Genomic DNA, 19,704 nt, shown 5'->3' on the forward strand with positions numbered 1-19,704 from the left:
TGTCTCTACTTTGACGAAGGAAACATTTCGACTCTAAACTTCTGCAGGATCCGCTTTAAACGCAGCCGTGAGGTCGATCAGGCCGTCGTCCTGATCCAGGCTGGACATTTAAACAGCAGCCCTGTTTCTCCATGCGCTTCAAGTGATGATTCATTTTTGTTTTACTTTTAACGATGATGGCATTCAGACTGGAGGAGGGATGAGGGACGCCGGGCCTGCGGCGCTGCTTGCGGGCCTCTGCGGTGCGGACGGGCGGAACCCTTTTCCTGTGTGGCAGGACGGACACGTCGGCGTCTGCTTTAACCAACTCGTTCTCGGGGTCTTGCCTCACGCGGGTCTGGCCGTATTCAGCGCCTGCTACTTTGGCATGGCAAGGTGAGGGACGTACCTGCTCAGAGACGGCGGCCCTCGCTGTCCTCTCTCGTCTCTGAGCTGTCCGTGTGTTTATTCTGCTTTGTAGACGGAGCCTCCTCCGAGCGTCTCCTCCCTGCGGCTGGACCCTCAGGTTGGTGTCGGCTCTCCTGTCTTCGCTGCTCTTCTGCGCGGACGTTGTCCTGGTGAGCGTCCTCCAGCAGGAGGACATGTACCTGGACCTCCTAGCTGATGGCTGTGCCGTCTTGGCCTGGCTGGTTCACGTCGGTGCCATCTGGGCGCTCCAGAGAACCGCCTTCGGTATGTCCAGAGGACCCCTGCTGCTCCTCCTGCCGGTCCTTGCGTCCGTCCCGAATGTAGTCGTCACCATGACGATTTACTCTGACGATCGGGAATTCGCGAGCTTCACGAAACCTCTTAAACTGTCGCGCTTTGTGCTGGCCTCCGTTCGGACGCTCCCCCTCCTCGCTTATCTTCTGGCGTTTGCGTTTCCCTGCATCCCTGATCCCGGCTCTACTCTGTATGTCAACGCCGCGGACGGATCCCCTCTGATCTCAGAGCAGCCCCCGCCAGACACGGGCGAGACGGTGGCCGAGGACGGCAGCGGCTGCGCCTCTCGGCTCTTCTACCTGTGGTTGACTCCTCTCCTTAAACGGGGGCAGCGCGGGGAGCTGGACAGACCCTCCGACGTGTACCGCCTCCCCCAGAAGCTCCGGACTAAGGTGGTTTTCCGCTACTTCCACCGGTGCTGGGAGGCGTGCAGAGGAAGGACATCAGTCGGCGACGGGCAGGATCAGCGGCCCAGGCCGGTCGGTAGAAATCTCCCGAGAGGCACCGGGGAGGAGGAGCCTCTGGTGCTGGGGGGCGACGTCCGGCTGCTGCGGGTGCTGCACAAGGCCTTCGGATCGTGGTACTACGTCCTCGGCGCGCTGAAGATTTCTGTGAAGATGCTGCGCTTTGCGGGTCCGCTGCTCCTCGGCGGTCTGGTGACCTTCATGGAGGACCAGGGCTCTCCGGTCACCACGGGGATCTGCTACGTCCTGGGCATCTTCGCCTCCACGTTCCTCACTTCTGTCTTACAAAACATCTATATCTTTGAGGTCTCCAAGGTGGCGCTGGCGGCACGCGCCGCTCTCATGTCGGCCATCTACGGCAAAGTCCTCCAGGTCAGCGGCAGCGGCCTGGCTGGCTTCTCCCTGGGAGCGGTCGTCAACCTGATGAGCACAGACGCCGATCGCGTGGCCAACTTCTTCACCAGCTTCCACGAGCTGTGGAGCCTCCCCTTCCAGTTCGCCGTTACCCTCTACCTGCTCTACCTGCAGGTGGGCCTGGCTTTCCTCGGGGGGCTCGGCGTGGCGCTGCTGCTGGTGCCGTTCAACAAGTTCCTCGCTTCCCGTATCCTTAGCAACAACAAGCTCATGCTCGGGTTCAAGGACAAGCGTGTTGCGGTAAGAACGCCCATGTTTCCAGATGGATCGACTCTCCTGAGGGCGTGGGACCGGCTCCAGGGAGAAACCGCTACGTTAGCTCCTGCTAACTGCACTACCCGTGCTGCCGATGAGGCTGTAAATTAAATATATAATATACACCAAAAGTTGTAGTGCACTCATAGTTTATAGTCTTTATTATATATATATTTGCTCAGTGTCATTAATAGTGACAGCTGGAGGCATCATATTTTGGGGTCTTGGCTTTATTGCGGAATAGGTTGGAATTAATGCTTGAGCATATGGACTTGCATGAGGAGTTTGACTTAACGAACTTCCATACTAGTTGGCATACAGCAGTCGGGGTCAGATGAAGCAGTTCCAAAGACCGGGAAAAAGTAAAGACTTTAAAACAGGATCCATTAAAACTCAAGTCCCAAATCATGATCGTTTTGCTACGGCCGATTTTACTGTCTGGAATACTTCAAATGAACATATTCTGTGGGCTCAGAAATTGAAGCAATTGATCCCGTGTTTTTTTATTTTCTTTACAGATTCTTGTTGAATTCGTAAAAGCAAACTAATTCTCCCGGGTTACCAGAATACGGGAAAACCCTGTGAAGAAAGTTGGCTTTTTAGGCGCCCATCTTAAGCGCGCGTCGCGTCTGTTTCCTTTCCCAGTTAATGGCAGAGATCCTCTTTGGCATTCGCGTCATCAAATTCTACAACTGGGAGCCTCATTTCACTCGGAGGGTTGCAGATTACCGCAGAGAGGAGCTGTCCCATCTCAAGGCCATCAAGTACCTGGACGCCATGTGTGTTTACACCTGGGCCGCTCTACCTGTGGTCATCTCCATTCTCACCTTTGTCACCTATGTGCTGCTGGGGCATCAGCTGACTGCAGCCAAGGTCTACTGCATGCTTTGAATTGACATTATTTATTCACAATCTTGTTTTTTGTAACGAATTGCTAATAAGAAGAATGTTGCGAGGCTGAATACCTGATCATCTGGCCATTCCCTGCTTGGGTATCTTATTTTTATTTCTTGAATTGTGCCTCAGATGTTTTAATTTATAAGCAGAGCATTTCTTTCTAGTCAATTGATCATCAGAATCAGTCATTTCTTCATCGCTCTCTCTGATTGAAGATGTCTGCTGAGTGAAGTGATCACAGACGTCCGGCTTCGTCCTCTGCAGGTGTTCACCACTCTGGCTCTGGTGAGAATCTTGATCATTCCACTCAACTCATTCCCCTGGGTCCTCAACGGCATTCTGGAGGCCAAAGTGTCGTTGGAGCGAATCCAGGCTTTCTTCAAACTGGCTGACCGGGACCTGCAGGCGTACTACGCTCTCGGTAGGGTCTGGAGCTTGTGTTTGATCAATGGCACGTTCCGTCTCTCATCCAAGAAAGGTGAAACGTCTTCAACCGAACTTTTTCCTGATTCGCAGTCACAATTTTCAGCTTCTTTTTAAGAAATAGCTTTTTTTTTTCTTTTTTTCTGAAGGTTCAGAACAGCCTCTTCAGGCATAAAGCAAGTTCATTCAAAAAATATTTAAATTTACTAATTCAGCAAAGGTGTTTCCTCTACAACCAGTCATGCTGCATTGAATGTAAATATAGATATATGAGGTGTGTCACTTACAGTTATTAACTATTCTAAATGTATCATCATATATCCAACCACTTTGAAACTCAAACTTACCGTATCTGTCCTAGTGTCTCCTGAAGACATTCAGACATCTGTCCTGTTGAGCCGGGGGACATTTTCCTGGCAGGGGCCTAATGATCCCAAAGAAGTGGAAACAAGAGCTGCTAAAGGGAGTCTGCTGCTACGCGGCCTCAATCTACACATAACCAAGGTCCGAGCCATGTGGTGACATTCAAGTCATTTGCATTGTGCATTGTCTGATATCCACGATGCCAGCAGGGCAGGTTTATCTTCAGGGCCTGAAGATAAACAGCAACACTCGTCTGTCCGTAGGGCTCGTTGGTTGTTGTGGTGGGAAAGGTCGGCTGTGGAAAGAGTTCCTTACTGGCTGCTCTAAGCGGAGAACTCAGCAGGTATACCGCCTCGGAAATATGACGAGTATCTGCACGTGCTTGGGCTCACGAATCATCTTCCTGCCCCCGCAGGCTGAGTGGAGTTCTATATGTTGCAGACAGAGAGGCTGGCTTCAGCCTGGCGTCCCAGGAGCCGTGGATCCAGCACGCATCGGTTCGGGATAACATCCTGTTTGGAAAAGACTTTGATCCGGCGTTCTACCAGGCAGCGATCGAGGCCTGTGCTCTTTCAGATGACCTCAGAGTATGGCAACTAATTATTCAGCAGAACACTAAAACATTGAAAAGCAAACGGTACGACTCATGCAGAGTCATGCGTGCAGCTTGTGTGATTATGTCATGCATAGTTCTCAAATCTGTCTGAAGGTATTGCCACATGGAGACATGACAAAAGTGGGAGAAAATGGAGTGACTCTGAGCGGAGGGCAGAAAGCTCGACTGACCCTCGCCAGGGCGGTTTATATGGTGAGTCCTCTGATCCAACGTTTTCTATTTTGGTCACAGTCGGATGTGAAAGAGACTCGATCGCTTCGGTATTTGACATCGGTGTGTCTTAACTTCTGCTGCTTTGAGGTTGTATCGTGTGAATTTTCTCCCCGATTCTCACCGTGTCAGGACAAAGACATCTACCTCCTCGATGATCCGCTGGCCGCGGTGGATACCGATGTGGCCGAACACCTCATGAAGAAATGCATCTTGGAGCTCCTGGGAGGAAAGACCAGAATCCTTTGCACGCACCGCATCGAATTTGTACACAAAGCTGACCTGGTGGTCTTCATGCACGACGGAACGATCATTAAAACGGGTAACAAAGGCTTTTCTCAGTGTGCTGGAAAGGTGTGATCTGTGCTCTGATAACAAGATGGGTGGTCCATTTCCTCTTTAGTCCGGAGGACGTGGCGTCCGTAACTTCCAATAAGAATTTTGCTTTTGGCCACGGGACAGTTTTCCAGTCCAATGAGCTCATGCCCAGTGAGGACAGTGTTTATGAGTCTCAGAGTTTCAGCTGTCATTTGTGGATACATTGACAAATGTTCATGGACGAAGGCTCTCAGGAGTGTTTCTGAGCCGCTGCGGCGACGTCCACTCCAGAATCACACCCGTCTTTACTGCAGCGACGCCCACTCCAGAATCACACCCGTCTTTAATCCGGCGTCGTCCACTCCAGAATCACACTCGTCTTTAATCCGGCGTCGTCCACTCCAGAATCACACCCGTCTTTAATCCGGCGTCGTCCACTACAGAATCACACTCGTCTTTAATCCGGCGTCGTCCACTCCAGAATCACACCCGTCTTTAATCCGGCGTCGTCCACTCCAGAATCACACCTGTCTTTAATCTGCCGTCGTCCACTCCAGAATCACACTCGTCTTTAATCCGGCGTCGTCCACTCCAGAATCACACCCGTCTTTAATCCGGCGTCGTCCACTACAGAATCACACTCGTCTTTAATCCGGCGTCGTCCACTCCAGAATCACACCCGTCTTTAATCCGGCGTCGTCCACTACAGAATCACACTCGTCTTTAATCCGGCGTCGTCCACTACAGAATCACACTCGTCTTTAATCTGCCGTCGTCCACTCCAGAATCACACTCGTCTTTAATCCGGCGTCGTCCACTCCAGAATCACACCCGTCTTTAATCCGGCGTCGTCCACTCCAGAATCACACCTGTCTTTAATCCGGCGTCGTCCACTCCAGAATCACACTCGTCTTTACTGCAGCGACGCCCACTCCGGAATCACACCCGTCTTTAATCCGGCGTCGTCCACTCCAGAATCACACCCGTCTTTAATCCGCCGTCGTCCACTCCAGAATCACACCTGTCTTTAATCCGGCGTCGTCCACTCCAGAATCACACCCGTCTTTAATCCGCCGTCGTCCACTCCAGAATCACACTCGTCTTTAATCCGGCGTCGTCCACTACAGAATCACACTCGTCTTTAATCCGGCGTCGTCCACTCCAGAATCACACCCGTCTTTAATCCGGCGTCGTCCACTCCAGAATCACACTCGTCTTTAATCCGGCGTCGTCCACTCCAGAATCACACTCGTCTTTAATCCGGCGTCGTCCACTACAGAATCACACTCGTCTTTAATCCGGCGTCGTCCACTCCAGAATCACACCCGTCTTTAATCCGGCGTCGTCCACTCCAGAATCACACCCGTCTTTACTGCAGCGACGCCCACTCCAGAATCACACCCGTCTTTACTGCAGCGACGCCCACTCCAGAATCACACCCGTCTTTAATCCGGCGTCGTCCACTCCAGAATCACACCCGTCTTTAATCCGCCGTCGTCCACTCCAGAATCACACTCGTCTTTAATCCGGCGTCGTCCACTACAGAATCACACTCGTCTTTAATCCGGCGTCGTCCACTCCAGAATCACACCCGTCTTTAATCCGGCGTCGTCCACTCCAGAATCACACTCGTCTTTAATCCGGCGTCGTCCACTCCAGAATCACACTCGTCTTTAATCCGGCGTCGTCCACTACAGAATCACACTCGTCTTTAATCCGGCGTCGTCCACTCCAGAATCACACCCGTCTTTAATCCGGCGTCGTCCACTCCAGAATCGCACTCGTCTTTAATCCGGCGTCGTCCACTCCAGAATCACACTCGTCTTTAATCCGGCGTCGTCCACTACAGAATCACACTCGTCTTTAATCCGGCGTCGTCCACTCCAGAATCACACCCGTCTTTAATCCGGCGTCGTCCACTACAGAATCGCACTCGTCTTTAATCCGGCGTCGTCCACTACAGAATCGCACTCGTCTTTTATTTATTTTAATTTCACCATCCCTGTTTTCAGGCACACCAGAAGAAATCCTTCCTATGGTTGAGACGGTATCAGGAAGCTGGAAGAGGGACCATAAAGGGACACAGGAAGGTGCGCTAACCTCATTTAAATGGAACGGATTACCAGTGCAGCTTCTCTGTTGATTTCCACCACCGCGGTCAAGACTAACCGTCTCATCTCAAAATGCACGTTATAATTAGCGCTCTCCATGACCCTGTTCCCTGCACTACGTACACGCATTGGTTGCATTGGACCTTATCCACAATGTTGGCATAAACTGCATCATTGTGAATTTCATGTAGCGAGGTTTAGAAACTCTTTCAGCTCCAGTACTCGACAACAAAACACAGGGAAGTGCCACCTGTTCATTAAATCCGCTTTCTTATAATCATTTTGGATTTGATCGCACTCGTTCCATCTTGCAGACTGGACAGGATTTGAAGAAGTGGAAGCCTTCCTAACCCTAACGAGTTCTGTGACTTTATATTTGCATAAATGTCTGAGATATACTAACTTTTTTGTATTTTGTGTATGTTAAAAGGAGCATCAAATTCACTCCACTCAGAAATTCAAGGTAAAAAATAAATGGATTTTTGTTTTAATCTTGATATTAATAACTTCTTAAATTTGGGTTTGCTGCAGAAAATACTAAGATTTACTCTGTGTGAACCAGGTGATGTGCAACAGGAGGAGGAGGAGGAGGAGGAGAAGCCATGTCCATCCCAAGATCTTTGTGTGAAGGATGAAGTCTGTCAGTCGGGGGAGGAGCAGAAGCAATCGGGCAGCCTTTCATGGAGAGTGTACCAGACCTACTGGTTTGCTGTGGGGGGGGCCTTGGCTGCTTCTATCCTGATGTCTCTGATCCTGATGCAAGGTTTGGAACGACCAACACAATGTAGAGTGATCTGAAGCGTCCACGCAGCTGCTGAGCTGGTGTGATTCTATCATTCCGCCTTGTAGCACCACATTATGTAATAACAGCGCATTATGTAACCAAATTATTGAACGCAATATGTAATAAAGTTTGCCGCATTTTTTAATAAGTTGTTATATATTGCGCCGGTTATTTCAAAATGCAGATGTTAAACTTTCTTTATGAAGAAAATTTAATAATTTGGCCCATTTCGCAATAAACCAGCAAAATGACATCTATGCTACATTAACACAAATGGAAGTGGAGTAAAGTTTTTTCCATTCTGTATTTATTTTTGTCTTTTCTCTGCTTTCTAATCACATAATATTTAACATATTCCAGATGTGTGTGTGTTTCCTGACATTACAGTGTACTAATAATCCCACGCTGTATTATTATAATTAACATTACATGTAGTACTAGTTATAATGAATTCTCAGTTATGAGTCATGATAGAATGCTTAAAATCAATGTTCTAACATTGTTTTTCTCTAAGACATTAATTTTGGTGGTTTATTACATAATGCACCAAATTATTACATTTTCTTCATAAAAACAAGTTTAACATCTGCATTCTGTAATAAAAGATGCAATATGTAACAACTTTATTACAAAATGCAGACAGTTATTACATAATGCAGTGCTGCAAGCCCCTAATTAGAATGTATGCATGGTGGATCTAGTGAATGAATAAAACAAAATGTATTTTGATTTGTTCAAACTCTTCAGAACCTTTCGATCCGCACAAATATGAAGGGACTGCATGTCTCGCTGTGGGGTGACTGTGGAATAGTCTGGATAAAGAAATAAAACAAAGTACAAACATATATCTGTTTGAAAAAAGGTACAAATATATTTCTAAACAAGTATGCGGAGGATGAAGTGTTAAATGTGAATACTGAGCATATATATATATATATTCTTTATATACGAGAATATATTAAGCTAATTAAGAGTACTGTACTTATGTTGAATGTTTTGCATCAAAGTGATCAATAGTTAGAAAGGGGTAGGAATAAAAAAGAAGTGTTTCACTTCTTCCTAATCTTTTTTAAACTATGTGTTTTGTTATGTGTTTTGTTATTTTATCGGTATTTCTTTCCTTTGTATGTACAAATAGCTACATGTTTCAAAAATAAAACATTCATTCATTCACTCATCCATGATGTGAGATGTATTCCGCTTGGCTTCCTCCTGAGACCCAGCCCGTTGACATGCGTCCTCTGTGATGGACAAATGTCCACTACAGAGGACATGCTAACTGGCTGGGTCTCAGGAGGATATAGCCTGTTCTGTTCCGCTGTTCCGTGCTTTGTGAACGTTTTAGTCAACAAACTGCTGATGTTTTTGTTTGTTTGTTTTGCTGTTTCTTTTGTGATGCAGTCTCTAAGAACCTTTCTGACTGGTGGCTGTCCCACTGGATCTCTGAGCTGAAGAACAACAGTTCCAGTCGAACAAATGGTTCGTCCTCTGGCTTCCCTCATCTTCTGCTCTTCTCAGCTGGGGGGTTGGTGTAAGTTGTCCAGCATGTTCTGTACTTTGTTAATTCAATGAGAACAGATTCTTGTTTTATTCTTGCACAGGAGACACTCAAGTTATCAAACGAAACGAACATCAGATTTTCCATTTAGTTAACTTGGAGAACATTGTTGTTGTAATGTTTTTAATTGTCCGCTGATAACTTTTGCATTTGAACGTCCAGCGTCACATCCCAGCTCTGTGGTCAAACGTCCGCACCTTCTCCCTCCAGGTCTGCTCCTTCCTCATCCGTTCAAACATCGCTTTCGACCAATGTGAGCTCAGATGTGAGGTTTTACCTGACGGTGTACAGCTCCATTGCTGCGGCCAACACCGTCTTCACTGCGCTCCGAGCTTTCCTCTTCGCCTACGGAGCCATCTGCGCTGCCTCCTCCATCCACAGCAGACTTCTGGACCGGGTCCTGAAGGTGAAACCCCCGCCCCCAAGCTCCATCCGCCCTCAAATGCCTTTTTTTTCAAACTTCTTGTCTCTGCAAATGTGTAAAACGATGGTGTTTGATTTAACGAAAAAAGCATTTTTAATGGTAGCTTGGAAATTGACACCAGTATGATTTGTTGAATATGAAGCCTCTTGTTGGAGACGGTTGAGAGGAGAGAAGAGAAAAACCATGGCAGTGTTGGGTGTAAAGTTTGCAGCACTGAAGAACATTAAAGACAAGTCTTCTGTTCATTTAAAGATGAATCAGTGTTTTTGATGTTTACAAAGGATGCATGGGAATTAGCAGGTGTGCCTTGCAGTGAGAAACTGTCCTGCTTTGTGGCCTGACCGTGACCCCCCCAGCCTTCAGTTTCTGGTAGCTCATTGGCTCGTGGCTGTCTTGCCTCAGCCCACTTGTACCTTAGAACTAATGTCATAAGATCTTTGTTCTCATCTTACTGATCATTTGTGACCCTCACGTATTACGTTACGTTCAGGACCAAAACATTTTTTTGCCCGCAACTCAACTGAATGATTTTGTTGTTCAGCGTCGGCTGCATGTAGAAAGACTTTTTAAAGGTGATGATATCTGTCTGTCAGTTTGTGTCGGATGTAAAAATGGTGATCAGAGCAGCTTTCGGATTTAAAAAGTACACTGCCAACCAAACCGACTCCCTGTTTCCGTTCTCTGCAGGCCACGGGGGCTTTCTTTGACACCACTCCCATGGGTCGCATTCTCAATCGCTTCTCTTCAGACCTGTACACCGTGGACGACAGCCTGCCGTTCATTATGAACATCTTGTTAGCCGACGTGTTCAGCCTGATGGGAATGCTGGTCGTGATAAGCTACGGCCTCCCGTGGGTCTTGGTGCCGCTTCTCCCCCTGGCGCTGTTCTACTATCGCACGCAACACTTCTACCGGCACACATCTCGGGAGCTGAAGCGCATGTGCAGCCTCACTCTGTCTCCAGTCTACTCGCACTTCTCTGAGACGCTGACGGGACTCGGAACCATCCGGGCCAGCGGAAGCGCTGCCAGGTGAGAGTCTGAATGTGTCAATGAGGCAGGAAACGTATATTAGCGTGTACCATTCGCAGGACAAATCTAGGCTAGTGGCAGATTTACTGATAGCAGCAAATCAAATGTTTAGTTTATTTGTATATTCTTGATTTCGAAGCTTTCGTCGTAGTCAAATGTTTTTTTCTAACAAACGGCGGATTGAATTTAATGCGCAATGCAAAATTACTGCAAAACAAAACAGCAGATGAAAGTGACGGAGCAATCGGCACCAGCTCTCTGGATCACCTTGACTTCTCCATAACTGACAACTTTGATAACAGTTTGGACATTTAATGGCTAAAAGTTTAATTCGGTAACATCCAGTGTTGTGTTTTTTGTCTACGATGATGGATTGCATTGATCTCCATGCTACGGAGTCAAACTCACTTCACTTTTGATAGAGTTTAGAGCTCCATCACCTTGTTATGAAATACCGAACGCTTATCCTAACAACTTTGCTTTGTGTTCCAGGTTTATAGAGGAGAATGCCAATCTCCTTGAGCAGAACCAACGCTGCTTGTTCCTTAGCAACGCCGGCAGCCAGTGGATGGATATCCGCCTGCAGCTGATTGGCGTCGCTGTGGTGACTGGCCTCGGGGTGATTGCTGTCATCCAGCACCAGTTTAGTTCTGTCGATCCAGGTGAGTCCGCACCGACTGTGATCGCTATACAAGCCTGTCGGCTCCGTAATGTTTCGGGTTGTGTCTTTCCGAAGGTCTGGTAGGTCTGTCCCTATCCTACGCCCTGACCCTCACAGCCCTGCTGTCTGGTCTCATATTCAGTTTCACCCAGACTGAGATGCAGCTGGTGAGTGTGGAAAGAACCGAGGAGTACTCCACCACTCTTCCCTCAGAACCACAGCACCAGAACACGCAGGTCAGATCAACTGCCTCGCTACCACCAGCTGAAACTGGCGACAGTAAGAGGCTGTGCGTTATGCAGGATCAATGAATTTATTAGAGATTCCAACTGATCTAGCCTCCAGAAATCAGACTTTATTCCCTCCGCCGAGGCGGGGTTATGTAATCGCCGGCATTTGTCGGTCCGTCCGTCTGTTAGGAAGATAACTCAAAAGGTTCTGGATGGATCTGGGATCACCTGATTGTAGCAAAACTTCTAGCAAACATTCAGAACAAAACAATCAATCATGTTGTAACTTTCTTTTCACTCCGCTGCCTCACCAGCTGCCCCAGGAATGGCCTGAGCAGGGCTGGCTGGAGTTCCGTTCTGTGGTTCTGGCCTACAGGGAAGGCTTTCCCAACGCGCTGGACAGCGTGAGCCTGGTGGTGAGACCCGGGGAGAAGGTGGGCATCGTGGGGCGCACCGGCTCGGGCAAGTCCACCCTGTTCCTGGCCTTGTTCCGAATGGTTGAGCTGAACCAAGGCCAGATTCTCCTGGATGGGCTGGACATCAGCGCTGTGGGCCTGGCTCAACTTAGGTTGGTCTGAATGAAAATGAAATGACAATCGGTACGATGACACGGTCCTATCAGCATAGAGCGATTTCACCTGCAACTGGATCCAGAGGCCAGTTCCACAGGTGGAATTTACCAAATGAGTCAGACCTGGGTGTAACTCTAATTCTTTTATTTGGTACTCTAAAACAAATTCATCAGTTAAAGCTCAGGTACAATGAGAACTCGCGTTAACAGTGACGACAGGTTTGTGTGGATTGTACTCAGGGTTACGCTGATCTGTTTGCATGATGGGGATTCATGTTTAAAATGGATCTTTAATGCATTAGCATCTAAAATAATACGAAAGGAAATGGCATAGTGGTTGGTTATTTGTTTGGTGAATGAAGTAAAAATCTATAAATATACCTTTATGTCAGAATAAAAATGGTAAATAACAAATTACCAGGAAGAAATATTGTATAGTATATATATTTTCTTTCAAACAAAGATGGTTTTATAAGTGCTTAGTTATCCTGTAGGCACACCTATTATTACAGTATATAATGTCAGCATCGGCACCACCATACAACCCTTCAAGTACATTTTAACCCTTCTTTCAGTCGAGAGAGAGAAACATTTTATGTGACAATAATAAAAAAGAATCCTTAAATAAGAATCTATAAATACTTTAATACTCCTGTAAACAGTTCCAGATCATTACATTTGAATCACATGATTCAGCCAATGGTTTTACATTTTATTTAAATGCCTTCTTTTAATAACAACAGCTCAAACTTGAAATGACTTGAGACTTAGTTATCATCTGACGATCTGCGTGTTGTGTGGGTTCCGTCTGCAGGTCCAGGTTGGCTATCATTCCTCAGGACCCCTTTCTGTTCAGCGGGACTATCAGGGACAATCTGGACCCATGCGGGCAACGCCCGGAGCAGCAGCTGCTGGATGTGGTGGACCAGTGCCACCTCCGCTCTCTGATCGACTTGATGGGTGAGAGATTTCTATAAACGGCATGTTATGAGGAAGTCATGCAGACGGTGAACGAGTAGAAATGGGATGCTTGGAAATGACTCACGAGTCTTCACGAAGTTTGCGCGACCTGTCTGGTCACATTATCAGCAATTATTTTTGACTTTCTGATTCATTCAATTTCAGTAAATAGGCACAGAGAGAAACTACAAGTAGTCTGCGGTTTCCTGTGGCTGATAATCCAAACCCTAGACAAATGTCTTACCCGGCTACGTGTGTACACGGCCTTATACTATTGTTGTTTGTGTATTATTATATTGTTTGTGAGCATGTTTATTTGTGAAGAATGGAGAAAAGACAAAGACAGAAAACATCTGCTGCAAAAACCTTAATAGTTATTTTATTTTATAAAATAACTGTGTTCTCCACATTGATGAAAAATACGCCTTTTGTTGCACAGCATCAGTAGAGCTGCAGGTCTGTAGGAGGTGTGAGTCAGACGGACAATGAAATTATGTTTTTCATTTCATTTTCTAACCGCTTGTTCCATTATCGGGTCGCGGGCCAAGCTGGAGCCAATCCCAGCAGTCAATGGGCGAGAGGCAGGGGACACCCTGGACAAGCCGCCAGTTCATCGCAGGGCAACACAGAGACAGACAACCAGCCACACACACACTCACACCTACGGGCAATTTAGTGTCACCAATCAGCCTAGGCTGCATGTCTTTGGTGGTGGGAGGAAGCCGGAGAACCCGGAGAGAACCCATGCAGACACGGGGAGAACATGCAAACTCCTCACAGAATGGCCGCAAGCCAGAGACGAACCTGCGACCATCTCGCTGTGAGGCAACAGTGCGTACCACTGCGCCACCGAGCCGCCCATGAAATTATGTAAATGTAAAAAAAAAAAAAACAGCTTTTGTACTGCTGGTTTTCTAAATAGATGTATGTGCTCAATTATTGCTATTTTGAGGTGTTTCAGATACTACATATCACCTCTGGATAAATCCAAATCTTGTTAATGTATCAACATAAATTATGATTTCTTGTGTGTACAGGTGGTTTGGATGCTGAGGTTGGGGAAAGAGGCAAACATTTTTCTGTGGGACAGAGGCAGCTACTGTGTCTGGCCAGAGCTCTTCTGATCCGGGCCAAGGTGAAAGCTCAATTTAGCGTTCAGTTTAATCGCCCACAGATACGGGGGGGAGGGGGGGGGGGGGGGGGGGGGGGGAATCATCGTTTCGTGTTGGATGTCCCAGTGAAAGCCCTAAAGTACCAGGTTTTAAATAGAAGCTCTCCTGATTTGTTTCAAAATAGTTATAGTTTTATTAGTAGTTTCTCATTCAGATATGCTGTACACACAGTACATGTATGTGCTCAGGAGATATTAGAGTTTTGTTGGATGCAATGTTAAATAGCGTTTCTTTTGATCCACTTCCTTCCTACAGTCACTGGCCGTGATTCCTCTGCCAAATATGAACGTCTGGTTTAATAATGTGCTGATTGAACACCCAGCTTTGATTTCCCATCACGCAGCTCCTGTGTATCGACGAAGCCACAGCCAGCGTGGACCAGAAGACGGATAAACTGCTGCAGCAAACCATCAGAAAGAAGTTTCAGGACAGGACGATCCTCACTGTCGCGCACAGGTAAAAGTTTTCCTGGTCTCCGTTTCCAGCCCTTTTCAAGGCTTGATATTATCGTAAATCACAAATTCTCCCGAATGAATCCTGTAATGTAAACTCTTGCCTGATTCTTTGCATTGATTTTTATTTTATTTTTTGTCTTTGAGGATCAACACCATCATGGACTACGATCGGGTGCTCGTGATGCACGGTGGGAAGGTGGTGGAGTTCGACACCCCTGCTGCTCTGATGCAAAATGAGCATTCCGTCTTTAACAGGCTGGTTGGTCAGAAAGGAGGCCGATGATGAAAGAAGACACTTGAAAGAGGAAACGCACTTCATTTTTATTATGTTTGATCTTTGAAAGGTCTCCTGAAATCTGAATTTGCTGCAAAGTTTGCGCCAAAGTTGAATCCAGCCAGTGTATCACATGGACTGTGATACTATACTGTATTGGGATGTTTTAAAGGCACAGACACAAATCATTATTTTCAGCAGCAGTTATCTGTTTTGTCAATTAATGATTTGCTTTATTGATTTTTACAAGAGCGAGAAATGCCGTTCACAATTATCATAGCTCATGATGGAACTTTTAATAAAATGGAAGTGAAAGAAAATCACACCCTGACGTTTCCTGCTTTAATTGCTGCAGTTAGTTTGTAATGCATCAACTAAAGATGAATGAAAACTTGTTTGTGCTGAGACATTAAATCAAATATAAACCAGCTATTGATAAAATTCTTTTTAGATGCACTACTGGTGTGATTTTAGCAGACGTGTAACCACTGAGCTGGACTCACTAAAGATTGTGCAGATGTATTGTGAATCTAATTGCTTAATCGTTTGGGAAGGATTTAAGCGATTAACACTCAGCTTTATGTGCAAGTCAATATCACTGACATGTAAAGTGTGCGGCCAGTTTAACATCTAAATCCGGATTTATGTGATGCGTCTTTGCTCATTGCTAATTATGGTTTGCATTATCCATGCATTCAGTTTTCATGAGCCAATCGTATTATCTGCAGCAGCTTTTTTGGAGGGGGGGGCAGAGAAAACCCACGTGGACACGGGGAGAACATACAATCTCTCAGCACAGGAAGGATTGAAACCTGGTACCTTTTTGCTGTGAGGCGACAGTGCTGACCACTACGCCACTGTGCCTCTCATTTCATTATTCAACAATCATGTTTTATGGTCTAATTTGTACATGTACTTATAGATTTTATGATCACAATGTTGCTATGTATTTCTAAATGACTGGTAAAATACTACTAGTCTTTGTTAATGAAATAATTATTGATTCTGGTACATAAACAATGTCGTTGCACTGCTCAACGTTACCAGTTTCTGAGCATCAGACTTGATGGTGACTCATGCTGAGCGCCTGACACTCCCTTAGGTCACCGTTTCTCTTATGGTAACGCACTTACTGTGTTTTAGGAGGGACTGCTTTCTTCTGATGTTTTGGTTTCAGGAAGTTGAGGTTTTTGCCTGTAATGCCAGATTTGAAGTGTCTGTCATGTGAGAACAGATGAGGTAATGTATTAATTTTTGTGCACGAGACGCAGGTATGTGCCAGTCAAGGTGTGTTAGGCCTTTTTTTTTTATTAGGGTGTGATGTGAATGTTACAGTACATTCTGTTGACAGTTCATGAAAGCGGGAGGAGAAACCTGTTTTTCTGCTCCAGGTATTTCTCCGCCCGCCACTCCTCTACTCAGCCACAACCTGCTGAGCAAACAGCGTGGACTGACTGAACTTTGCTCTGAGACGCCACACGACTTCCACAACACAGGAGCCAAAGCACCGGGCTGATGGACCCTGAGGTCAGTTTCATTCCAGCTTTGTGCTGCTTCTTGTTCTGAGCCGTGTTTCATGTTCCCGAGTCCATTTACTTTCTGCCGAGTCTCTGCTCTTCTGTTGTTTATCTCGGTTTGAATTGTTCAACATGTTATTTTTTTTGTCGCACTTGCCTAATTCAGCTCCTAGTGTGTCATGTTATGTCTATGAAAGGCTTTATTTTATTTTTGTTTATTTTTTATTTAACCTTTATTTAACCAGGAAAAGAACCCGTTGAGGGAACGAACCTCTTTTTCATTTTATTTTATTTTTCTCAAGGGGGTTCTAGCCATTATAGGCAGCAGCAGATACAAAAACACACATTACAAGGTTACACAGTTAAAACACAAGCAAATACAAATAGTAAAACATATGTAAATAGTAAATATATATAATATGTTTAAAACAGACCATAAAAAAACAAGTTCATGTTGTGGAATCGGCTTCAAAAAACTCTTAATTTAGATTTTACCTGTGGCCTTGTGTGCTCTTGCAAAACAGAACTGTAGTTGTGGTTCAATAAATCCACACAAAAACGAACTTGACATGAAACCTTTTATATAAATCATCTTCGAGATGAAAATCACATTGTTTTGCCCTTTCCTGGCTTCTCGTCATTTTAAATGTTTTAACAAAGTATCTAAAATAAAAAGCAGCGCGTGATGCAGCCTTTTCATTTTCCTCCACACAGGTTCACTGAAACAGTATTCCGCATTTGCATTTTGGCGGAAACACGAGTATCATGGTGTGACACGGCAGCGTGTCTTTCTTTCTGTGCAGGAATCTCTTTCTGTTGAGTTTCGTGCTTCTGTTTTAAACACTTTACAAAATGATTTGGATTGCAGCTGCCACGCCACAGAGGAAGGAGTCTCTCTGAGGCCTTGACCCTGGAGCGGTCGGTTGATGGGGCTCTTTTCGTGTCTGGTATCAATAACAGCGGCTCAGCCAGTCAGGGGCTACGAGAAGGTACGGTATATACCCTGCGGTTTGATTTGTTGTTCAGGCATGTAGCACCGCATTCTGTAATGTAATACATTTTCACATCATTATATAATAACGCCACATTTTGTAATAACTTGACGCAGTTTGTAATAAGTTGTTACATATTGCACCGGTTATTACAAAATGAAGGAAATATAATAATCTAGCACCAGAATTTACGTCTTAATTTGAGAAACAATGTTAGAACATTGATTTTAAGCATTCTATCATGACTCATAACTGAGAATTCGTTTTAATAACTAGTGAGATGTTTCAATAGTCAAAACATATTCAAATGTAACTGTTTATTATAATAATACAGCATGTGATTATTAGTACACTGTAATGCCAGGAGACACACACATCTGGAATATGTTAAATATTATGCGATTAGAAAGCAGAAAAAAGACAAAAATAAATACAGAATGGAAAAAACTTTATTCCACTTCCATTTGTGTTAATGCAGCATAGATGTCATTTTGCTGGTTTAATACTTAATGGGCCAAATTATTACATTTTTTTCATAAAGAAATTTTAACATCTGCATTTTGAAATAACTGGTGCAATATATAACAAGTTATTACATAATGTGGCGCTACAAGGTGTGGTCTTGTTGTGATTCTGTAAAACAAATCTCAATGCCCTTGCATGAGGTTTTCAAGCTAAAACGTTTTTATAAATCTTTTTTTTTTTAATGTAATACATAACCATAGTAAAGCCATGATCTGTTTAACATTTCCACCGCAGATATGCTCCAAAATGCTCATAAAGTTAACATTGCTGTGTGGGCTGAGCACGGCACTGACCAGGAAGCTACCGCTTTAATGCACTCCTATTATTTCTCTGTTGCAGGGGATGAGGTTTTGGGGGCAACAATCAATTTTGATCATCTGTCGAAAGAGCAGGTGCTGCAAGTGCTGAAGCTAATGGAACCGTTCGATGACAAGATTGAAGTAGTCACGAGGAACAAGCGAAGCAAGAGCATCGGGAATCTGGACCAGTACGCTCGGGGTCCTGAGACGGTGAGTGAAACGGATCGTATTAAGTAAAAAATAAATAAAGTTTAGTCAGAATTTCAGAGGTATCGAAATCAGAGGTACGATATTCAAGTTTTGAAACAGCTTCTCAGACGGCACACGAACCATGTTATCTTTTCATGCCTTAGCACTAAAGGCAAAATGTGTAATAATTGAAAGAAGAATATATCTACCTACATATTTATCCCCCCCTCCTCAGAGACAATAAATGCATTGCACATGTAGATGATATCCTGGGTCAGGATCAAGATTAAATAATATGATCTGATTACAATGAGACAATAGTTTGTATGAAACCTTAATATTACAGTGACAATGTTTTTGTTTATATTTCTAGATGCTGAAGGATGCCTATGACAAATTCTACAATGCAAAGATCAAGAGGTTTATGAGAAATGGTGACGAGTTCTCCGTAGATAAGGATGTCACTGCTCAGCCGGCTGCACCGGCCCCATCCAGGGTCAACCTAAATTCCAACACGGAGTTGCCCCGCCTCGGCGTCGACTTTGGACTGAACACAAAGAATTTGAACACAGATGTCAACGGTGATTCGCAATTTGATGAAACTGGAGAATTAACTTATGGCACAAATCTGAACCTTCCTCCCCTGAGCCTTGACCCATTTGGGAGTGCTCTTGCTCGAGCTCAGGTGCCAAGAATGAAAGTCAACGCCAGAAGTCCACAACTCGATACTCCGGACTTCCATCCATCTGCAAAATTACAAGAGGATGCAAACGTCAATGGTACTGCTGGAGTACGACTGCCAAACACTGATAGTCCTGATGGCGATTTGTCCATGCCAAATCTTGGCAGACCTCAGATTGGGCTGAAAGTTAATGAAAGTTTAAGTGCGCCAGAGGGAGGTTTGAATTTAAAAGGTTCACATGTTAGCATACCTGATATGGGGATAGACCTTGGTAAGAGCATGCCAGAATTCAACCTGCCAAACGTAGGCCTTTCTGGATCTTCTTTTAGTGGTCCAGAAAGTAAGGTCAAGGCACAAGATGAAGGCATTCCAGATATTCCCTCAGGTAAACTCCAAATGAAGTTTTCCAAAAGACTTAAACCCCCGGATCTAAATGTGGATGACCTTTCAAGTTATGCGGAATCACCGCAGGTTAGCCTTTCTGGGAAATCCTCTGAGCGAGGAAAGGCAGGCATTAATGTGCTACAACCGGATCTAAGCGGGCTGGATACTGGCACGCCCTCGGAGGAATTCGTTCTGCCAGAAGCCAAACTAAGAGACCCAAATT

At 45.3% G+C, this 19,704-nt stretch overlaps 1 protein-coding gene across 1 annotated transcript; it reads left to right on the forward strand.

The window, feature by feature from the left end:
• The first annotated feature begins 199 nt into the window (after positions 1-199).
• On the forward strand, positions 200-15,197 carry abcc10 (ATP-binding cassette, sub-family C (CFTR/MRP), member 10). Its single transcript, XM_068751403.1, has 21 exons — positions 200-375; positions 461-1,820; positions 2,481-2,708; positions 2,997-3,153; positions 3,517-3,659; positions 3,782-3,861; positions 3,934-4,105; positions 4,228-4,326; positions 4,477-4,666; positions 6,675-6,752; positions 7,336-7,536; positions 8,959-9,088; positions 9,326-9,521; positions 10,227-10,570; positions 11,063-11,232; positions 11,307-11,467; positions 11,776-12,029; positions 12,847-12,992; positions 14,030-14,127; positions 14,508-14,620; positions 14,764-15,197. The coding sequence occupies exons 1-21, from the start codon at positions 200-202 to the stop codon at positions 14,900-14,902; spliced, it is 4,635 nt and encodes a 1,544-aa protein (XP_068607504.1). The 3' UTR covers positions 14,903-15,197.
• The last annotated feature ends 4,507 nt before the right edge of the window (positions 15,198-19,704 follow it).

The sequence above is a fragment of the Brachionichthys hirsutus genome, chromosome 17 (genome assembly GCF_040956055.1).
Source record: "Brachionichthys hirsutus isolate HB-005 chromosome 17, CSIRO-AGI_Bhir_v1, whole genome shotgun sequence".
Lineage (NCBI taxonomy): Eukaryota > Metazoa > Chordata > Actinopteri > Lophiiformes > Brachionichthyidae > Brachionichthys > Brachionichthys hirsutus.